The 20,995-nt window shown below is 52.9% G+C and overlaps 1 protein-coding gene across 1 annotated transcript in view; it reads right to left on the bottom strand.

Moving 5' to 3' along the window:
* AACS (acetoacetyl-CoA synthetase) overlaps positions 1-17,400 on the bottom strand; it is a 53,066-nt gene extending 35,666 nt beyond the window's left edge. Inside the window, exons 1-5 of the mRNA XM_081800962.1 lie at positions 17,152-17,400; positions 10,581-10,684; positions 9,202-9,322; positions 3,641-3,754; positions 568-665 (exon numbers count right to left, since the gene is read on the bottom strand). Coding sequence (XP_081657088.1) covers positions 568-665; positions 3,641-3,754; positions 9,202-9,322; positions 10,581-10,684; positions 17,152-17,284 — 570 coding nt within the window. The 5' untranslated portion in view covers positions 17,285-17,400. The remainder of the gene's footprint in view (positions 1-567; positions 666-3,640; positions 3,755-9,201; positions 9,323-10,580; positions 10,685-17,151) is intronic.
* Between the last annotated feature and the right edge of the window lie 3,595 nt (positions 17,401-20,995).

The raw sequence follows: 20,995 nt of genomic DNA, 5'->3' as shown, positions 1-20,995 counted from the left end.
TCCAGGGGCTGGATGCACCCCAGGTCCTGGGTCCCTACGGGGTTCACAGAGAGAAGGAGGCCCACCCTCCTACCCCACAGAGAACACAGATCCAAAGTAAGAGATCAAAAATGGTAGGGAGGCCTCGGGGGAACCTCTGTGAGCAAACCCAGACGACTGTCTACAGAAAATCTTCCATGGTCACGGATCCACGGACAGATGACCAGGCTCCTCCAGCTAGATCTCCAAGAGCCATCTGTCACACAGAACACACGCTAACGCAGTCCGTACACATGGACGGGACGTTAGTAATATAAGAAAGAAGGAAGACTCATTCGTTTTTAGATTGAAAAACAAGACTCCGCCCCTTCTGGCTCCTTCTCTCCCATCATTCCAATGTCACCGGCCATGAGATGGGAGGCCACGGTGACATTGTCGCCTTCCAGCCCCGCCAGTCCTGCGGCATGGCCACCCGCGCCCCTACCCAAGATGTCAGGTGGACAGAGCCCTCCCCTGCGGAAATCACACGGGAAGGTTTCTGCCGCAGTGGCCGCACCCCCAGGGCACTCGGTGGGGACCCCAACTCACGTTCACACCGAAGTCTGGGGATGTGGAGCTCCAGATGGCGCCGATGCTCGCGGCAGCCAGCATGGCCTCCACGGCGTGCACACCGTTGGGTAAATAACCTGTAATTGGGTACCGGGAGAAAGGCCTGGGTTCAGGGTATGTTGGACGCGGTGGACCTCCAAAAGGTACTTCTGAGAGCCAGGGCAGGAGTGGGGAGAAGGGCTGCCTCTGGCCGGTCCAAGGAGCACGGCCAGCCCCACCTCACCCCAGTGCCTGGACATCTCGCACTCACAAGGCCCCACCACTTACCGCCAGCCTATCCATGTAACCCCCTCCGACCCAACCTAACCAGAGTGATCCCCACAGCCCTTGCAGGATCCGGCCCAGCCTCCTCTCCCTCCACTCCACCTCCCACTCTGAGCTCAGTGACAACCTTCTTTCAGTTCTCCAGTTGTTCTAAGCTCCTTCTGCCCCGGGGCCTTTGCACAGGCTGTCTGCTCTGCCTAACCACTCTTTCACGCATACCGGCCTTCCTGACTCTGCAAACATCACTCAGCTCTTAATGCAAATGAGACTTTCTCAGAGACGCCTTCTCCGAGGTCACCCGATAAACTCGGGTTCCCTGGCTGGTCCCCACAAAGCACACTCTATTTCTCCCTCACCAAATTAACCTTAATAATCATCTACATCTAATAGTCATAACTGGCAATTTTATATCTGGTTCTCACATGAGGGCAGGGACTTTGCCTGTCTTGTTCTTTGCTTTACCAAGTGCCTTTTACCATGCCCTGCATTTCAAGGCCTTCATATTAGAGAGCTGGCTGGCTGGCAGCTGGATGGATGGATGGATAGAAGGAAAGACGGACAGACAGGTGGATAGATGGTGAAGGAAGGAGAGGCAATAGGGGAAAGCAGGACAGTCACGAGACTGTAAGGGGAGGAGAAGAAGCGTAGACCCTCCATCTGGCAGGAGGCTGGGCTTTTATGACAACAGAGGCAGAGAATCTTTGTGGCCAGAGAGACTGTGGTCCATTAAACAGATCATCCTAAATGTTCCAGAGGAAAGGAGGAGGCACAAGTCATCAGGGAGCGGGGGGGCCATGGCCCAGTGCCCCCCCATCACGACCCCTCAGTGACCACAGAAGCCCCGCAGTCACGGCACCCAGGGCCCTGAGCACGGCTCCCCCCTTGCTTCCCTCCCCTCTGTTCTCAGGGGCCTACGTGACCACAGCAGTCAGGACTCCCGTTCCCTTGGCTTCGCTGTATCTCCCTGCTGGGCCAGGAGCATCCCCGAGGGCAGGGCTGCGCCCAGCATCTGCCACAGGCAGGCCCACGGGGGCCTGCTGAGCTTGCTGTGTAAACTGTGATGTCCCCAGGGCAGGACAGGGCCCACTCCCGGGAGGCTGCACACCCAGACTTGGTGGAGACTGACAGAGGGCCAAGAGATGAGCACATCACAGACAAGAGAACCCCTCACGAGCAGCCCCAACTCAGTCTCAGGAGCCCCTCAAGCCTCTCCCAGGGAGTCACTCCCTCACGCCCTCTTAGGGAAACACAGCCCCCGGGGCCTGGAACTATGGACAGGTCAAGTTAGTGTCCACGCTGCGACACTCACGAGGGGGCGGGTCACCGGGTACCAGCCTGACTGCAGAGTCGGGTGTCCCCGGAGGCCTCTCGACCATGTTCCCCGACACACCCGGTTCTCCATTTCCTCTTCTCTCAGAAAACGTTTGCTTCAAAGAGAGATTTTTTTTTTTAAGTGAAAATTGGGAAAAGGACCTTCTGAAATCCTTTTCTAGACCTCGAAAGGGTAGATTAAATTGGAAGAAGAACCCCAGATATTGAGGCTTCGACCAGGCAATGCCTGCTGTGACCACAGGCCCCGCACCCACATCCGCTCACTCCGTGTTCATCATACACCCACTGTGCGCCCGCCTCCCTGGGGACGGAGACACGGCAGTGAACAGAAGACCAAGCCTGGTCCTCTAGTATGGGAGGACAGACAGACAGACGCATGCATGCACACAAATAATCCCAAGATTTCAGGCGGTCTCTAAGGACAAGAAAAGAACAAAAGCAGGACGCGGGGAGAGAGTGGTGGTGGGTTTTCCGTGGGCTCGCTGGAACCTCCCTGCAGCGAGCAACCACAGGAAGGCCCCATCGAGGGCTAAGACAGGAGGCAACTTGGTGCATGCCTACTACCTGGTGCTAGTCAACTAACATGCGAGCAGGGACTCGGGGCCCAGCTGCCATCAGCAAGACACGGGTACAGCCCTTCCCTGGGTTTACACATGATAAGGCCACCCTCCTTGCAAACACACGCTGAAGGCCCACTTGCTGTGAGCTCCCCGGGGAGAGGCCCAGCAGCGGCTTCTCACACTGCCACCCCTGCGCCGTGGCCCTGGTCCCACCACCATGGGGGCGGGGGAGGCGGGCTAGCACCCCGACCACCACCGGCCTGCACACCGCCCGGCCTGCAGGGGCAGGGACGTTAAGTCTTCCTATCTCCCGCTGCTTGCCCCTGGGGACACACCCACCCACATCTCAATTCACTACAGTGCCTTGTGGTGGAGACCAGGTCCACATACAGGCCTTTAAACCTTCTCCAAAAGTCAAAGTGAGAAGAAAACTGTAAAAAAGAACCTGAATTGCTCTAGGTGGGAAATCATGACTCACCACCCGATTAGGAGAGAACAAAGGAAGGCGGGGACTCGGGGAGGGAGAAGGAGCCAGGCCTCCCTTTCAGGTCTGAGGATTCCAACCCTGGTTCCTTCCGGAAGGACAGTCAACCCTGCCAACCCCACCGCCTGCAAGGCACACCCAGCCCACCACGCTCCTGTCACCCCTGCGGGTGCCCTGCGCCCATGAGCCTCGGGGCCTTTGACAGGCTGTCCCTACTGCCCGGACTCCCCTGCCCTCTCCCTGCGCCATGACCTTCCTTGTGCATCTAGCCTCCACCGAGCGCGGATCGCTGAAGTCCTTCGAGGTTGCATGTAATCTGCCATCTTGTCCAAAAGTGGCCTCAACCTTCCAAGCCGGTCACTCTGCCTCAGTCTCCTCCCCGCAAGCCACAACAAGAACCAAAAACACTTACCGACCACCCGGTCTCCTTGTTTCACGCCCATTTTCCTCATCGCTGCTGCAAACAAAGCTACTTGCTGCCGCAACTCTTCAAACGTCACCTTCACAATTTCCTCTTTGCCTTCCCCTGGGAAGAGAAAAGGGACCGGCGGTAGAGACAACCCTAAAAGAAAGGTTCTCAGTCACAGACAAGGAGGAAAACTCACACGGTTTAAACGCAGGTTGGAAACAGATGCCCAGAAACATCACCCAGACCTGGGTTTACTCAACTTCCTAGGGAAGGGCGTGTATGTGGAAATCAGCCCAAGACATTAGAACGATCAGCCCCGCTATCGAAAGAAACATACGTGACAAGAGCGAGACACGAATTTCCACCTACCAGACGGCAATAACGGAACAGGACGGTGTGCCAGCTGGCCTCCACAACGACCCCAGTGAACCCCGTCTTTGGTGCTCATGTTCTCAGGTGGGTCTGCACACACTGATGGGGCCCAAGCCAGGTAAGCAACATGACACTGGAGACAGGTGACTTCTGATGCTTGGTCATAGAAGACACGGCAGCTTCCACCTAGCTCACTCCGGGGGATCTAGCTGCCACGTGGTGAGAAACTGAGGATTCCATGGGAGTGTACCATTTTGGATGTGGAACTGCCCACCTCGGTCAATCCTTCAAATGATGCAGCCCCTGCCAACATCCTCATTGAAACTTCATGAGGGGCTCCCAAGCCAGAACCGCCCAGCTAAGCCATTTCTGAACATGCAACCCGCAGAAACTGTGAGACGCTAAGAGTTTACTATTTTAAGCCTCTCCCTCTCCCTTTCCCCCTCCCCCTGCTTGCATACTCTCTCTCTAAAATAAATAAAATCTTAAAAAAAAAAAAAAAAGAAAGAAAGAAAATGAATACGACCAAGACTCAATGTTGCATGGGTGTGGGAAAATTATTGAACGTACTTTCTACTGGAAAGACATTACTCCTCTGACTGTTGTCTTTGATGCAAATATTTTATTCCTGACTACTAACTGCTGTTCGATTCTGTAACATGAAGCATCACTTCTCCAAACATCCTGATTTCTCTTTGGTGTAAATCTGGTTTTTCCCATTTCCTTAAAGTTATGTATGCCTACCCCTGGTTCTTTTCTCTCCTTACTGAGTAGCCTCGTAATTACGTCTCCCATATTTCCACTCCCCACGTGATTTCCTATCCTGTAAAAATACCCAGCAACCTGAAACCACTGGTCAAAGACAGAATGTGCTATGCAGGCAGCTGTTCTTGGAACTCCCACACTGATGGGCTAACGCATACTGCTTCCGCTCTGCTCGCTGGAGCATGAAGGCACCAGTGAACGCTTTCCTTTGGCGGCACCTCGTGGCCTCACCGGGGATCATATGGAGGAGGGATGGGGTCTGCCGAGAACGCCTGAGCGAGCACAGAGCAGAACTCCACGAGCACCTGCACTCAGCTAGGAGAGTGGGAACGAATCAGGAAAACACACAGAAAGCAAAACACAGTGAGTGACCTTCAAGTCCCCAAGCCAATAACCAGCCGATCTAGGACCCTGCTAAGAAGGTACCCTATTTGTGGGGCACCTGGGTGGCTCAGTCGGTTAATTGTCTGCCTTCGGCTCAAGTCATGATCCCAGGGTCCTGGGATCGAGCCCCACGTCGGGTCCCCGGTTCTCCCTCCACCTGCCGCTCCCCCTGCTTGTGCACTCTCTCTCGGTCCCGCTCTATCAAATAAATAAATTAAATTTAAAAAGAAGAAGAAGGTACCTTATTTGTAAACTAAATTTGATCCCTGGCTTGAGGGCACTTATTTCCACTGCAAATACAAGGGGAGCTCATTAAAAGAAGGGGTTCTCCTACTTAAAGGGAAGGAACGGCGGGGCTGGGCAGGGAGGGCGCGCAGGGACAAGTGTGAAACAGCCACCACACACCCAAAATGACCACCTTCCCTCCCTAACCCATGCTCAGGACATAGCTGGACTTAGGAAAAGAGGGTCTGGGTGCAGCCAATATACATGTGAGGGGGAGAGCGAGAGCATGAGCGCACGGCCACCCACAAGACTGGTCTGTTTTCCCACTAGCATTACCGATTCTCGGGTTTGTTCGTTTTATTTGTCAGAAGATTCACATCTGACCTTTCCCACTTTCCCGAGGAAGAAACTGGGACCTGGTGCGGTGCCTGAGGTAAAAGTGCAGAGACATCTGACAGGAGCAGGAAAAACGATCAAAGACAGATCCAGCATTCCCGCCCCTCAGGTCATAAAGGCTCGGAGCGGTGCTCACCAAGGGACCCCAGTGCCTGGGGCGGGACAGCCCTTGAAGGGCCTCTCGCGGGCAGAGAGAACGTGCTGGATCCACACACCGGAACGTGACTGGGACATAAAAGGAAGGAAGCACTGACAGTTGCCACAGCGTGGAGGGGCCTTGAAAGCACGAGGCCAAGCAAGAGGCCAGACACCAAGCGCCCCACGGGATTCCATCTCTAGGAAACATCCAGCACGGGCAAACCCAAGGAGACGACAGACACCGATGGGTGCCGGGTCTGCAGAGGGGTTTCCCTTTGAGGTGGCAGAGACAGCAGGAACTAGACAGAGGTGGTGGTTGACAACCCTGTGAAGACGCGAAGAACCACTGACATGCACCGTGTAAGGGCGTGGATGACTCTCGTGGCTGAAATCCCACTTGAAGGAGGCCCACTCTCCCAGCTCCCGCCGCTCTATGCCTCCCGGAGGCGGCGGCCGCCGAGCACCTCCAGCCGGTTCCCTGCCGGGAGCTGCTGTGACCAGGGTCACGTAGCGGGCATGCCCACGTCACACACCAGCTCACTACTGAAACCCTGTAAGCCAACTCCTATTAGACTTCAAGGGCGTAAGGAACCCCAGGCAAATGTGCTCCTCCATTCATTTTACAAAGCTAAGGCTTAGCCCACTGGCTCCAGCTCAAAGTGTGCCTGCATTTCACACACCTCTCCTAGCAGCCACCACAGCTCAGCCCGGCCCACCTTCAACGTGCTCAGAGCACCGACGTGAGCCTCCCACTGGGCAAAATCACCTACCACAAAGCCTGTTTTATAAGGAAGTGTCGACTGTCTCATTTAATTCACTGACTACAGCACTGACAGTGACAGACGATGCACGTGGCGTCTGTGACCCTCGTGATCGCGTGGCTGACGGGGAGCGGCGGCCGCTGCCCAGCATCACAGGACAGGATGGGACTGTGGATCGTGAGCCCGCGACAAGATCCAGATTCAAAATTCCAAGTATGGTTTCTACTGAATGCGTTAAACCATCATAAAGGCAGGGGCTCCTGGGTGGCTCAGATGGTTAAGCGTCTGTCTTTGGCTCAGGTCATGATCCCAGGGTCCTGGGATCGAGCCCCACATCGGGCTCCTGGCTGAGCAAGGAGCCTGCTTCTCCCTCTCCCTCTGCCTCTCTCCCTGCTCATGCTCTGTCTGTCTGTGTCTCTGTCTCAAATGAATAAATAAAATCTTAAAAAAAAAAAAATCGTGAAGTCAAACAGTCCTAAGTTGGGGACCATCTGTATGTTTTTTCTTATTTATCGTTCGTCCCACTACAATGTCAGCCGTCCTGTTCAACACCATGTTCTCAACACTTTGCACTGAGGAGACATTTGAGACAGATCTGAGAATGAGTGAATGAATGGACGGATGGATACGCAAATACCTCCTTAAAGAGCAAGGGAGAGACACAGGACTCGTGTAGTGTCCCCATCCCCAAGACTACTTACTTACATGCTCAGCCCAAACTGCATCCGGGCTAAGAACCAAGGAAGGGAGCAGAATAATACCGAACAGCCCAAACACTACATAAAGACAAGACTCTGTGGTTCTTAACCAACAATGTGCATCAGAAGCAACCATGGGTTTTAAAAATATACGTGAGCCTGGGACCCATCCCTGGAAGATGCACTCTAGGAAGCCACGATAGGAACTGGACAGCCAGGATTTAAAAGCCACACAGGGATTTCAGAGGTATAATCTCAACTGAGAGCTATGCACGTTTCCCCTGTGGCGGAAACTGTTGTATACACGTGTATGCATATTCGCTCATTTAAGCTCTACAATATTCCTGAATAGGTACTCTCCTCCTCTCCATTAGACAGAGGTAGAAACAGACCCAGAGAGGTTAAGGGGCTCACGCAAGGTCACACAGCTACCAGACCTCATCTACCCCTATTTCAGGCACTACCTGGACAAGCATAATTATCTGACTTGTAATACCACTTCTGACAACAAATAGTAACTTGTCACATAGACGAGGGTTGCAAGGACTAGAGCAGGTGGCAAGAGACAAGAATTGGGCAGGTGACGGCAGGGGGCACAGCTACCTGGGTTCCCTTTGCAAAAGAGGGAGCAGACCATCCCACACACGTGGACAGCTCGACAGCATTAGATTCTGTCACCATCCCAAAACTGGAAGCCGTGAGTCATGAACACCAAAGGTCCAGTGAAGTTCAGTCTCCCCTGCGGATGCCCTATTTCCTCACAACATAGTAGCACATGCTGTGTCTAAAATGAGTAAGTAAAGCTTTATTACTCAAAGGAGAAAAACATAGTCACCTGGAAAATCCACCGTGAAACACCTCAAACCTTAACCAATACAATATAAATCCAATGTTACTTTTTTACAAAACTTCAGGCTTACCAAAAACCTAATTAATTAGGAGGCCAACCACAGTGTCTCCTTACTAAGAAAACTCCTCGTTTATTTCAAATATTTTATGCCAACTCTTCCGGAGCCTGCTTAATACATAAATTAGAAAATTCTTTGAACTTTTTTTTTAAAGGAGAAGTCAACGGGCAGAGATTCTAGCTGCAGTTCCCTCACTGACTGTCCAGGTGACTCTGAGCTGGTTACTTCATATTTGGTGTTTCAATTTCTCCCATAAAACATGATCACATGAATGTCCCCTCCCTTTCCCAGCAATAAGAAAAAGTCAACAGAGGTCTTAATGATGTCGGAAAGGTGCCAAGGGCAGCTGTTACAGAAAACAGTGTGGAGGAGGTTCCTCGGGAAATTAAACATAGATTCGCCATACGATCCACCTCTGGGTATCTATCCAAAAGGATCCAAAGCTGGACCTCAAGGAGCTATGTGCACACCCATGTTTGTCATAGCCTATTCACAACAGCCAGGAGGTGAACGTGACCCAGGTGCCCCGTGACAGATGAAAAGACACACAAGATGTGGGGTATCCGAACAAGGGAATATCATGCAGCCTCAAAAAGGTAGGAAATCCTATCACACACGACTACGTGGATGGACTCTGAGGACACCATGCCGAAACAGGAGGAGGATGGAACCGTTCTGCAGAGCTAGTGCACAGCAATGGAAAGGCACCTAACGCTACCGAACTGTACGCTTAAAAATGGTCCAGACGGTACATTTAATGTTACGCACTTTTTACCACAATAAAAAAAGTGCCAGAACAGTGTTTGAAAACACACACGGCAATCTGGATGTTTGGAGCCTCTCCAGCCACGTGGCCCTTCGTGAGCCTGGCGCAGGACGCGGAGAGAGGGAAATCTCCCGGGGCCATGAGAACTCACTTGCAGCATACAGGGCAACTCGGTCATTTTCTTTGTGCCGCAGGAGGTTTTCCGCGTAGTTTAGACGACTGCCTTTGAACCACTCGGGGACATCTGCGATTCCTTTCGATGTGTCCACAACCTACGGAGAACGACAGCAAACCAAGACACGCACCCAGATGAGATCTACACCAGGAATAAATACAAGTGACTCTGCTTCCCGGGAAGCCCGCTAACTCACTGGCCCAAAGCCTCATTAGATCGTTTCATAGACTGAGCACTGGATGGACCTCCGGGCTTGGAAAGAGATCTCTTGAAAAGAGATCAGTGTGCTATAGTTCATCAGACAGGATCTCACATGTGCAAGTTGCTGGGAGGAGATCTTCAGCGTTCTCACCACAGGGAAAGTGAGGCAATGGGTGTGTTAATCCCACAGTGTGTCTGTATATCAGATCATCACGTTGGGCACTTTAGATTTTTACGGTTTCATGGCTAATTATTCCCCTATGAGGTTTAAAAAAAAAAAAGAAAAAGGAAATGAATGCCAAAGGAAAACAGCATCCCCACAAATGAACTCTTTCAGCAAACCTGCACGAAGCACCTACTCTATGAGAGGTGCAGGTTCCAGAAAGTAAGTAAGACAGGTGTGGCCCCTGCCCAATGCCGCAGGCTCTGACCACACACGCTGAAATCTGGGAGACGGAGCTCCAGGACCCACCCGCCCCTCCCACCACAACCCCCCAGGGCCGGAGCCGGGCCCCTAGCCTCCTTCCTCCACGGGCTGGAACCTTGATATCCTTCCCCAAGTGCATATACACAGGCGAGCCTCTCAGAACAATTCACCCCACAGTCACACAAAAACACAATTAAGTTATACTTTGAGTAACAGGACCCACTTTCCCCAGATTGACTGACAGCATGAGGAGTCGGAACATTCCCTGAACTCCAGGTTTAAAAAATAATAAAACTACTGACAGTTTAAAAAACAACAATAATGTGAATGTATTTAATAACACCATGGAACTGGACACTTTAAAACGGTTAAGATGGTAAATTGTGAAAAAACAAAAAAAAGATGGTAAATTGTGTTATGTGTCTTTTACCACAATTAAAATTTTTTTTAAGATAAAATAAAAATAAAACAACTATGCCCTGCATGTAGGATCGCCCAAGTTCCCAGGACAGGGCCCGAGATCCACACATCACAGAGTCCAGAGGTTGCCTGGTCTCCATGGAGTCTGTGACCTCAACACAATTTTCTGCCAACTCTCGAGAACAATGACTCTTTCCCACTGATGCGAGGCATCAAAAGAAAATATGATTCAGTATTCCCAAAAACGAACACTTTATTTTGGAACATAACCATAAAAAGGTAAAGCACAAGTAAAATCCCTACTTACCTCATCATACATGCGTGAGAAGACAATTCCACTGAATTTCCAGAACTCCGCCCAGAAGTCTGGATATGATTCAACTGACCAGTGGTATAAGTCATCATAATTTTCTAAAAACAAAATAAAATGGCACATGGCTCAAACCAATCTTAGAAAGAAAGTCTCGGCAGTCCAATAAGAAGATGGACACACGTAAGGAATTACAGTTATGTCTGAGCGGTTTGAAGGTGTCTGATAAGAAATGGTCTGGGGCAGGTGGGGTATCCCAATTCTTACCCCCCAGAGCAAACCCACCACTGCTGGGCAGTGGTTCCATATCCTAACCAGCATGCCTAAGAACATGGACTCTGGAGCCAGAAGGCCTGGCTGCAAATCCTGGCCTGGCCAGTTACTAGCTGTGCGACCTTGTGGAGGTTACTTGAGCAGACTGTCTCGGCTTCCCCGTCTGTGAAGTGGAGATGGTTAGTAGCATCCCCTCTTGGCAGGGCTATTGGGAGGATTTAAATGAGCATAAGCACATGCATGAGACAGATGCTAGAACAGGGCCTTGGACCAAATCAGAACTCCATTAAGCTTGCTATTATTATACCATACAAACAGGAAAGCCATATCCAATAGATTTGAAAACACAGAAATGCAAAACTAGGAGCTTATTGATGACTTCTTGTGCCAGTAACAATGTTTGGGGGAGGGAGGAACATATTTATTTTGATTTTTGAATAAGCAATATGATTCAAGATAACAGAAGTGTAGAAGGTCATTCAGGAATAGTCCCTTCCATCTTGCCCCACAATCATCTAACTTTTCTTACCTAGAAGTAACCAATTAAAGAGATTTGTGTGTCCTTCCAGATTTTATGCATGAGTAAATACATCCCTCTCTCCGGCTTTTACACAAATGGGGCTTTTACACAAATGGAAACTCGCTCTTCTTCCCACCTGATTCCAATCCTGAGACCTGGGGAACGTCCCTGCCCCTCACTGGGCCTTTTTAATCGCCACATACTTTCGGTAGGCTCCCCATTCATATGCTGGTGCTCCAAGGATGTGGTAACAACAGGAAGATGACCAGCAGGGTGTCAGGAACAGAAAAAAATGGCCTAACATGATGCTGGGCTGAATTCTCTCACTGCCATCAGTCAGCTGAAGACTTAATGGTCCTCCCTGTTCCCAGTCCTGGGGGGCAGGGAGGGAGTACACAGAGGAAGGGAGAGATCTCTGAGAGCAGGAGCATGCTGCAGGAGGAGGGGGCTGGCCCTGGCAGGAAGGGCAGGGTCAGGACAGCCCAGCTGAAGAGAGCCGGAGTGAGTGGGTCTGCAGCAGGGATGGAGAAGGATCACCAGGATGAAATGGGGAGAGGCAGGACAGAGGTTGCACAGTGATCAGGGAACGGGGGCTTCAGGCCACCTCCTCCAAGCCCCAGGAGAACCGCCCTCCAGCCCCACCCACCTACTCAAGCCAGGGGCCATAGAGCAGGTCAACCAAGCATGCAGGGAAAAACACCAGGGACCGGGCATCTGGAAGGCTGGGGCCAACCCTGACTCTAGAGACCATGCTTGGGGACCTCAGGTAGGCCAGTCTGCCCCTCGGGGACTCAGTTTCCCTCTGTGTCACCTGGAAATTGACTGGAGGAGGGCATGGATGTGCCCATGACCGTGGAGAGGTAACACTGCGCCCCAGGGCTGGGCTGGACGCCCTACATTAGAATCTCGGCTCCGCCACTTACTACACAATGATGGTGGGCAAGCTGCTCCAACCTCTGAGCCTGGGCATTGTCATCTGCAAGATGGGGTAACAACAGTGACCCCGAGGAGCAGGAGAGTGTGTTGCTTAAAGACACAGGCTCCGGAGCGTGACAATCCAGGTTTAGATCCTGCCACTTTCCATGTGAGCTCAGATGAGTAATCAGTCATCCCTGGACCTCAGTTTCTCCTCCATGAAAGAAGAGAATGGTACTTGTCACAGGGTCACTGTCAGGACTGGAAGAGTCAAAACACATGAAGCACCAAGAACAGTGCTTGGCAGAGAGAAAGTACCTGGCGTGTCAGCCACTAGAACCCTGCTGGTCACCTTGCAGAAACACGACCCACAGCGGGCCAGCAGACAGGACGGGGTGGGCGAGGGCCTGGAGACAGGCTGTGCAAGTATGCGGAAGTGTTAATGAGCAGGACTCCGGGTCCAGAAGCGGGGCGGGAGAGGGAGCCTCCGCCCTGCCCGCACTAGGCAAACAGGCCCACGCTCCATTCTCTCCCAGGCTTTTGTTTGTTTTTCGTCACCTTGATCCTCACAAAGGGCAAAGAGTTCCGGCACCGAAAACTCCCTCAGGCTCACACGAGAGATGGACCAGAGGCTCCACACCCGCACCTCCACTGAAGACTGCAAAAGCCCATCAAGAGTGAGTCACCAGCAGCATCCGCGAGGGAGGAAGATGCCACCCGCCTGCCAATCTGGGGACCGAGCGGTCTCGACAGCAACCCAACATTACAAGGATCATAGAGGACAGCAGAGAAACAGAAGGACTCGGTGCAGAGACTTCACCACCAACGACCCAGCCAAGTCATCGGGGACCCCTCTTCAGACACGCCCTTCCGGCTCCTGCTCACACACTCCTGGCCCCCACTCACAGGCAGCACCCCAAAGTCCGGATGACCCGCCACAGGCCTGTGTGGTTCAGTCTGCACGCTGCTCGTGAAGAACCGGAACTAGCTGTCAACGTACTAAAGTCAGGTTTCAAATGAAATTCAGTGTCGCTGCCTTCTCCTGAGACAAGAGAACAGCTGTGGCCGGCTCCTGTTTCTCACCTCCACCCTTACCTCCCCGTGCTGTCCCCTCCCCACACTGAGCAGGACTCGTCGGTGTCACCAACAGGGTAGTATGGAAATGACCAAGGGTGACTTCTGTGGCCAGCTCCCAACAGCGCAGCCCCCGCCTTGCTCTCCCGGATCACTAAGGCACCATCCCACCATGTAGTGACAAGCAGCTACAGAGCTGGGTGACAGCCGCGCCCCACCCTCACCCACATGCCCAAGGCCACACACCGCGGCACAGACTAACGATTCCGGGAACAGACTACAGGTGGGCTACTCACAGCTGCGACATCCCAACCAGGACTGAGCTTCCATTTTCCCAGCTGGGGAATGGGGGTGAAAGCAGCACCTACCTGGCCAGGTTACGGAGGATGGAGTCGGTGGATGCGTGTGTAAAGCACCCACTAAGTTGACTGGTATTATCCCCATCCCCTGCTGGGTGCCCGTAGGCATCTGAATGTGCAAGTCTTGCTTTCCCTTCACCCCCTTCTTCCTCTCCACCTGCGAGATTTTTGACCAGCCTACACCTCCAAGTCTCAGCTCAAGATCCTGTCTGCCAGAGCCAGCAGGCACTGGAGCGCCCGGGAGGCGACAGCAGGCTGCCCGAGCGCTGGCGCCTGGCCCGACTCACTCGCCGCACTGCTGGCCGGCACGAGCTTTCTCCTCCAGCTACACTTGAGCTATTTGAGAACAGGGAGCAAGCCTTCTATTTGTGGGCAAACGCTGTCCCAGCTGCTCCAACACTGAACTGAGTTGTAGCTTGGGCACAGGCCACCAAACCAGCAGGTACTTTGAAGCGGGTGTCCCTCCCCCAATCAAGGGGGGCGCTGGTGCGTGCAGCGTGCGCCCTGGGGTCTTGCGAAAGAGGCCTCCCACCACAGGCACATATGCTGGGCTGCAGCTGTGGGCTGCTCCATAGGGGGTCCACGTCCTGAGGGCCCCCAGGTCGACGTGGGCTTGCGGGGAGTCCTCAGGTGAGCTCCGCTAGAAGCAATGACAATAAACCAACCAATGGCCCTGGTAGCAGGAAAGAGAATAAGCCCACCCAGGTCGGGCAGCTCCTGAACGGCCAACCTCGGTCCGGGGGTTCGGGCTCATGGCCAGGTGGCCAGGCGGGAGAATGCCCCCCAACCGTCCATCCTCGGGACCAGAACACCACTGAAGTGACCCGTGAAGGCCCGTACCTTGCTCTCTCTCTCTATACATGCGGGCAACAGCATTGCTCAAGACTGCATACCAACTACACACAAGACCCCAGGGGGTGGGGGGTACAAGTTCAAGGGTGCAGTCTTGAAGCGACTAGAATACTCACAAATTAATGGAAAGGCGAGGCAGAATGAAAGTCCAAATTACATGCATTTGGAGAGCAGACAAAAGGAGAAAACATTCAAAGACAATGACCAAAAACAAGGCAGCATGTGAGTTGGCTCTTAAAGCCCAAAACCTCCAGGGCCCGGCCTCTGGAAGGGAGAGAAGCCACAGGCTGGCTCAACCATCAGGAGTGGAAGAGGAGTAAAAGACAAACACCAAGGGGCACCTGGGTGGCTCAGTTGTTAAGCGTCTACCTTCGGCTCAGGTCATGATCCCAGGGTCCTGGGATCGAGCCCCGCATCGGGCTCCCTGCTCAGCGGGGAGCTTGCTTCTCCCTCTCCCACTCCCCCTGCTTGTGCTCCATCTCTCGCTGTGTCTCTCTCTGTCAAATAAATAAATAAAGTCTTAAAAAAGAGACAAACATCAAGCTCTAAAGCACCCCCAGACCAAGAGGAGAACCCTGCTCAGTCCAGCTTACTGCCACCAGATGGTGACACAGACCCAGCATCACAGACCTTTGGGTTTTCAAAGTAAGTTGGAAATCTTGCTTTCCCTATGCAGTCTCCCAGTGTGTGAGCCGCCTGAGCCAAGTCTTCAGGTCCAGTCTGGGCCTGGACCCCCAGCCCACCAGCCCCGAGCAGGCCGACTGGGAGTGCTCAGTAGTGTTTACACAGCAACCCACGGACCAGCCAGGTGCAGGTGACCGCTGGGCCTGAGGGCCTCCTGTCACCCTCACACCACCCACTGACAGGTCCTCTCGTCATGCCCATTTTTACAGCCAGTGAAAGTGAGACTCGAGAAGATCTGGTGACTTCCTCCTGATCACACAGAAGTGGTGGAGCCAGTTCGAAATCCAGGTAGTCAGGTCAGATGTGTCTCGCCCACCTCACACCTCATGTGCCTTCACTTCCTAAAGTGCCAAAGCTAGTTAAGCACAGGAGAAGAATATTATACAAGGCTGGCAGGGGAAAGAGACAGAATCGAGGGGAGGTAACACAGACGAATGTTCCACTCCTGGCTCTTCTTGGGGGAGAAGGAATCAGGTCTGTTCTCCCCCAACCAGACACACATTAATTTACCCACTACTACCTGGAAGGCCCCCGAGTAATAAGCCACATCTGTCTCCAAGGTGCTCCCTGTCTAGTGAGCAGGAGGGAGGGAGAGCGAGAGAGCTGGGTTTGCCAAGGGAAGGGGCTCCGTGGAAGTTACGACACCCATCCTACGGTGGAGGGCTTGGAAGCTGCCAAGTGGCACTGTCTGCAATTTCACGGTCAACAAGGGGCCATTGTGAGCCTCTGAGCCAAGGAGTGACAAAGTCAGACCTGTGCTCCGGCAAAGCAAGCAGGGTGTACAGAAGGGAGGAGGAAGGAAAAGCAGGAAGCAGGAAACCAGCCAGTGTTCGGGGTAGAGGGAACAAGGGCCCCCACGAAAAGGGGGGATTAAAAAGGAAGGCAGTGTTGCTGAGGACTCCCCTATGCAGGGCAGACGACCCAGTCTCCACTTCTGTGAGGATGACTGAGAACGGTGATGCCACCCACAGGAACACAGGAGTCCCTGAAGCCAGCCGAGGGCCACGAAGGGGAGGAAAGTGGCCGTGAGGAGCTGAAAACCCCTGAAGGTGGGGAACGTCCTGCAGGAAGTCGGACAAGCCAGCCAGAGCCAGAGGGAAGCACGTGCAGGTGCTTCTCACTCAGAAAAAGGGCCTCGTCTGCCCAGCCCACATGCAGCCAGGCCAGGCTGTTTCTGAGAGCCAGGGTGGTGGCTGGAGGGAGGGCCCGTGGCTAGGTTCTGCAGCGGGCTGGGAGTGTAAACAGGAGGGGAAGGAGTCTCGCCCCGATCCCAAAGGCTCTACCTGACTGTCTTTCTCCTAGGTGCCTGAATTCCATGGCGGCCCTTTAGTAAGCTCAAGATGAGGGGACTAGGAGGGGACAACACAAGGGACTACTGGCTGGCAAGGAACCCCCACAAACATAGGAGAAGAGCTACAAGTCAGAAAGACCCTATGTCTGGGAGGAAGCCCCCCCAGGCCAGAGTGCAAGACCCCAGCAGCACCTCACCTCACAAGTAGGAAGACTAGCAAGGGATCTCAGTCCCCAGAGGTTCCAAGGCCGGGGAGCGAGTGGGGGCGAGTGGGGGCGGCCGAAGACCCCTCCCAGGGACATAGATGCTACAGTCAGGAGGAGTCCTGCACAGACAGGGGGGCAAAACCCCACCGTCAGAGGGTGCCCCACCCCCTGGGGAGGGGGCCCCCACTTCCAGTGGCTCCTCCAAGCCCCGGAACAGGGAAACTGAGAATCAGGGGATTATTCCAACAACCAGGAGGGGCCCTGACAGCAACGCCCCGGAGAAGGGGGCGCCCCGGTCCCCAGGAGGGGGAGCCAGACTTCTGGAGGCCACGGCCCGGTGGGCGGGGGGAGCGGTGGTGGCCGCGGAGCCCCTGGGCCGCGTGCCCGCACTCACCCAGCGCCAGGCCGCAGGCGGCGCCCACAGCCGCCCGGAAGCGGTCCATCTGCGTGTTCTTCTTGCTGTCAGGCTCCCACATCACCTGGCACTCCAGGATCTCCTCCCGGCCGGCCCGCGGCTGCTTGGACATGGCTGCGGCGGTGGGCGGCGTGGGCTGCGCTGGGACCGGGACCGGGGCTGGGGCCGGGCGGGGGGCGGCAGGCGGGGCGGCAGGGTCCCGGGGCGGCGGGTCAGCGGCGCGGACCCGAGGCAGGCAGCGCGACTGAGCGCCGGCGCGGGCGCCGTCTGCGGGAACCCCGGCCGGCCCCGCCCCCATCCGGCCCCGCCCCTCTCAGGCCCCGCCCCTCCGCGTGTAACCCTCCGCCGGTGCCGAGCCTCGCAAAGGAGTGCTTGCCGCCGCGCCCTGCTGCGGCCGGGACTCGAACCCGCGGGCGGTGGGTGGAGCTGCGCAGGCGCGTTGCGCCCGAGCTCCCCATCCTCACTTGGGGCGTCAAGGGGTTAAAGCAGCACGGGAAGCCGGGAGACGCTAGGTCATTCCCGTGCTCATTCATTCGCTATTGATTTGTTCTTCCTTCGGATTATTGACGGAGCGCCTGCTGGGTACCGGGCAAGGTGCAGGGCTTTGTGGATACACCAGTGAACGAAGCAAAGTTCCTGCCCTGTGTCAACAGGGGATAAGGGGTGAAGAAGATGTCGTATATACGTCATACACAGTATAATGCGTGCGGTAAAATATGTAGTATTACCAATGAGTGTCGTATAGATAATACGTATACTGTTATTCATATAATAAAAAGTATTAAGTACTATGGAAAGAAAGCAGGGAAGGATAGAAAAGACGGAAGGAGGAGTGTTTCTATTTAAATAGAGTCGTCAGGGAAGATTCCATTGAAAAGGTGACGTCTACCATCAACTTGAAGCAGGTGACAGGAGTAATGAGCTCTTCAGTATCTGGGGGAAAGTTTCCAGGCAGAGATGACCTCAGGTGCTAAGGCCCTGAGCAGGAGTGTTGGGTGTGGTTAGAGAACTAGTAAATGGTCCAGCCTTTTTGACTTGAGAGACCTGGGGTAGAAGATAAAGTCAATGAAGGAAGAGTGGCCGCACAAGTGGCTCCTGAGGACCATGAAGACCGGCTTTTACGATGGGCGAGATGAGACCGCTGAAGGTTTTGAGCACAATAGGGTCATGTTCTGACTGTAGCTGTAATAGGAATTCCTCTGGCTGCTGAATTGAGAATAGATTTCAGGGAGCAGGTATATAAGCAGGGAGACCAGTTAGGATGATGTTGAAAGAGATGATGGTGGGGCGCCTGGGTGGCTCAGCTGGTTGGGCGTCTGCCTTCGGCTGGGGTCATGGTCTCAGGGTCCTGGAATCGAGCCCCACATGGGGCTTCCTGCTTGGCGGGGAGTCTGCTTCTCCCTCTCCCGCTCCCCCTACTCGTGCTCTCTCTCTTTCTCTCTGTCAAATGAATAAAATCTTTTAAAAAGAGAGAGAGAGAGATGATGGTGGCTGGACCAGGTGGCAGATGTGGAAATAGAAAAATGAGACTTGGGGTATATTTTGAAGGTTAATTTATTGCACTCCTACTGTACATGGGGGGCACTGTGCTAAGGACCTTCCCATATTCCTTGTAACTTATTCTCACAATAACCCAGTCAGCTTCTCCCAGGCACATTTTTCTTTTTTTTTTTTTTTTGCAGTGTTGGAGTTTTATGAAGCAACCCCATCACTAAATCAGAAACAGCTTCCATCTCTCAATCACCACGAATAAACATAGGTTCTAATTTAAAACAGGATGCTTGCTATTTAAACATGACTTCCAGAATACCTGGCTTCCCTTCCTGACCTCCAAGTCCTAGGGCCAGCATCTCATCTGGCTCTGTGTTTGAGTTACCACCTTTGTGAAGGCATGAGTTCATCCTGACCTGAAAGGAGATTCATCTTTGAAGGATTCATGTTTTTTTTCCTTTGACACTGGAATGCAAATTCCACAGGAGCAAAATCCTTGTTTCACCGGTTCACCAGGGTTCCCAAAGCCTGATCCATAGTAGAAGCTCAAGAAAGAGTCTTTCAGTCAGAAATGCCTAGTGTGTGCCTCCGTGGGCTAGGCAAAGGGGTTCTGCTATATAAAGCATAGACCTCACCTTCCAGGGCCATGCAAATCAGAGTTTGACGAAGGGATTGGCTGATTCTCATGGAGCGGGCAGAGGCCTGGATTTATACGCCTGATGGCCACTTGATTCATTCTTAATCCCTTCAGCCTGGCCCACCCAACCAGGCACAGCATCTGTAGGGGAACCCAAGGGAGAGGTAAGCTATAGCCAAAATAATGGGTACTTGGTCATCACTCCTTCAACACTTCCACACACACACCTTTGGAAATACCTTTTCAGGCCTCACCTTGCTGCCCCATATCCTTCTTTACAATATCAGAGAGGGGGAAGAGAAAGAAATTCAAGAAAGTTCTTCCCATTTAAAATGGGAACACTGGGGCGCCTGGGTGGCTCAGTTGGTGAAGCTTCTGCCTTCGGCTCAGGTCACGATCCCAGGGTCCTGGGATCGAGCCCCACATCGGGCTCCCTGCTCATGGGAAGTCGGCTTCTCCTCCCTCTGCCTGCCGCTCCCCCTGCTTGTGTTCTCTCTCTCTCTGTCAAATAAGTAAATAAAATCTTAAAAATAAATAAGTAAATAAATAAATAAAATGGGAACATTGCTGGAAGGGCCCTTCCTGACCAAGAACCTTAAACTGGCTGTCTATGTGCAACCTTCCTTGTGTCTCTGCAATTCCCCTTTTCCCTTTGTACCTGTTGCTTATTTTTTATTTAAGGATCTAGATTGGTACTTTTTTTTGAGAGAGAGACAGAGACAGAGAGAGAGGAAGAGTGTGTGCATGAGGGCGGGGCACAGATGAAGAGGGAGAGAATCTTTTTTTTTTTAAGATTTTATTTATTTACTTGAGAGAGAGCGTGAGAGCAAGAGAGAGAGAGCACAGAGGGAGAGGGAGAAGCAGACTGTCCACCGAGCAGAGAGCCCAACTCGGGACTTGATCCCAGGACCCCGAGATCATGACCTGAGCCGTAGGCAGACACTCAACCAACTGAGCCACCCAGGAGCCCCAGAGGGAGAGAATCTTAAGCAGGCTCCATGACCCAGAGATCATGATCTGAGCTGAAATCAAGAGTTGGAGATATAACTGACTGAGGCACTGAGAGCCCCTAGATTGGTACTATTAATATACCACACTCCTGATCTGTGCCTCCCCCTCCTATTCAAAACTTTTAACAGAATACAGAAATTTGCCAGGCCAGATGCACTCACACTTCATCAGAGGGCTGACCTCCCAGTCATTTCTTTGGAATCCACCCTGTTGCTCCCTCACGTATAAGCTCACCTACATTCCTTTTTATTTCTCCCACCCTGGTGTGCATTAAGTTAGGTTTTCCATCTTTCAGAGCTCTTGCTATTATAAAGTGACCATTAACCAATATAGGAAATGATGAAAACATATTGGGTCCTCTGGAATATGTTGAAAGCAGCATCAAGAGAAAAAAGCATGAGTATTTGGAAGTAGCGAAGAGTTTTCCAAAAACGCCCAAACTGATGGTCTGGAAAAGGAGTGACACCATAGTTGGGGTACGAGTCAGGGTTATCTGAAAGTCCACATGATTTTGACAATATGAATCTCATTTTTCTCCTCTCTTCCCAAAGCATGATATTTCTTTGTACACATAGAAACAAATGCCATGATGCTAAGATGTGGCTGGGAAGTCACGCTGACTCAGAGCTACCCACCTACTAGGAATGCCACAAAATCCAACTTTGGAGTCTCTCCTGAGAGGAT

The sequence above is a fragment of the Leptonychotes weddellii genome, chromosome 13 (genome assembly GCF_054177405.1).
Source record: "Leptonychotes weddellii isolate Sample4059 chromosome 13, ASM5417740v2, whole genome shotgun sequence".
NCBI classification, from domain to species: Eukaryota; Metazoa; Chordata; class Mammalia; order Carnivora; family Phocidae; genus Leptonychotes; species Leptonychotes weddellii.
The sequence above is the reverse complement of the archived record's forward strand: the minus strand, read 5'-3'. Positions and strand labels throughout refer to the sequence as shown.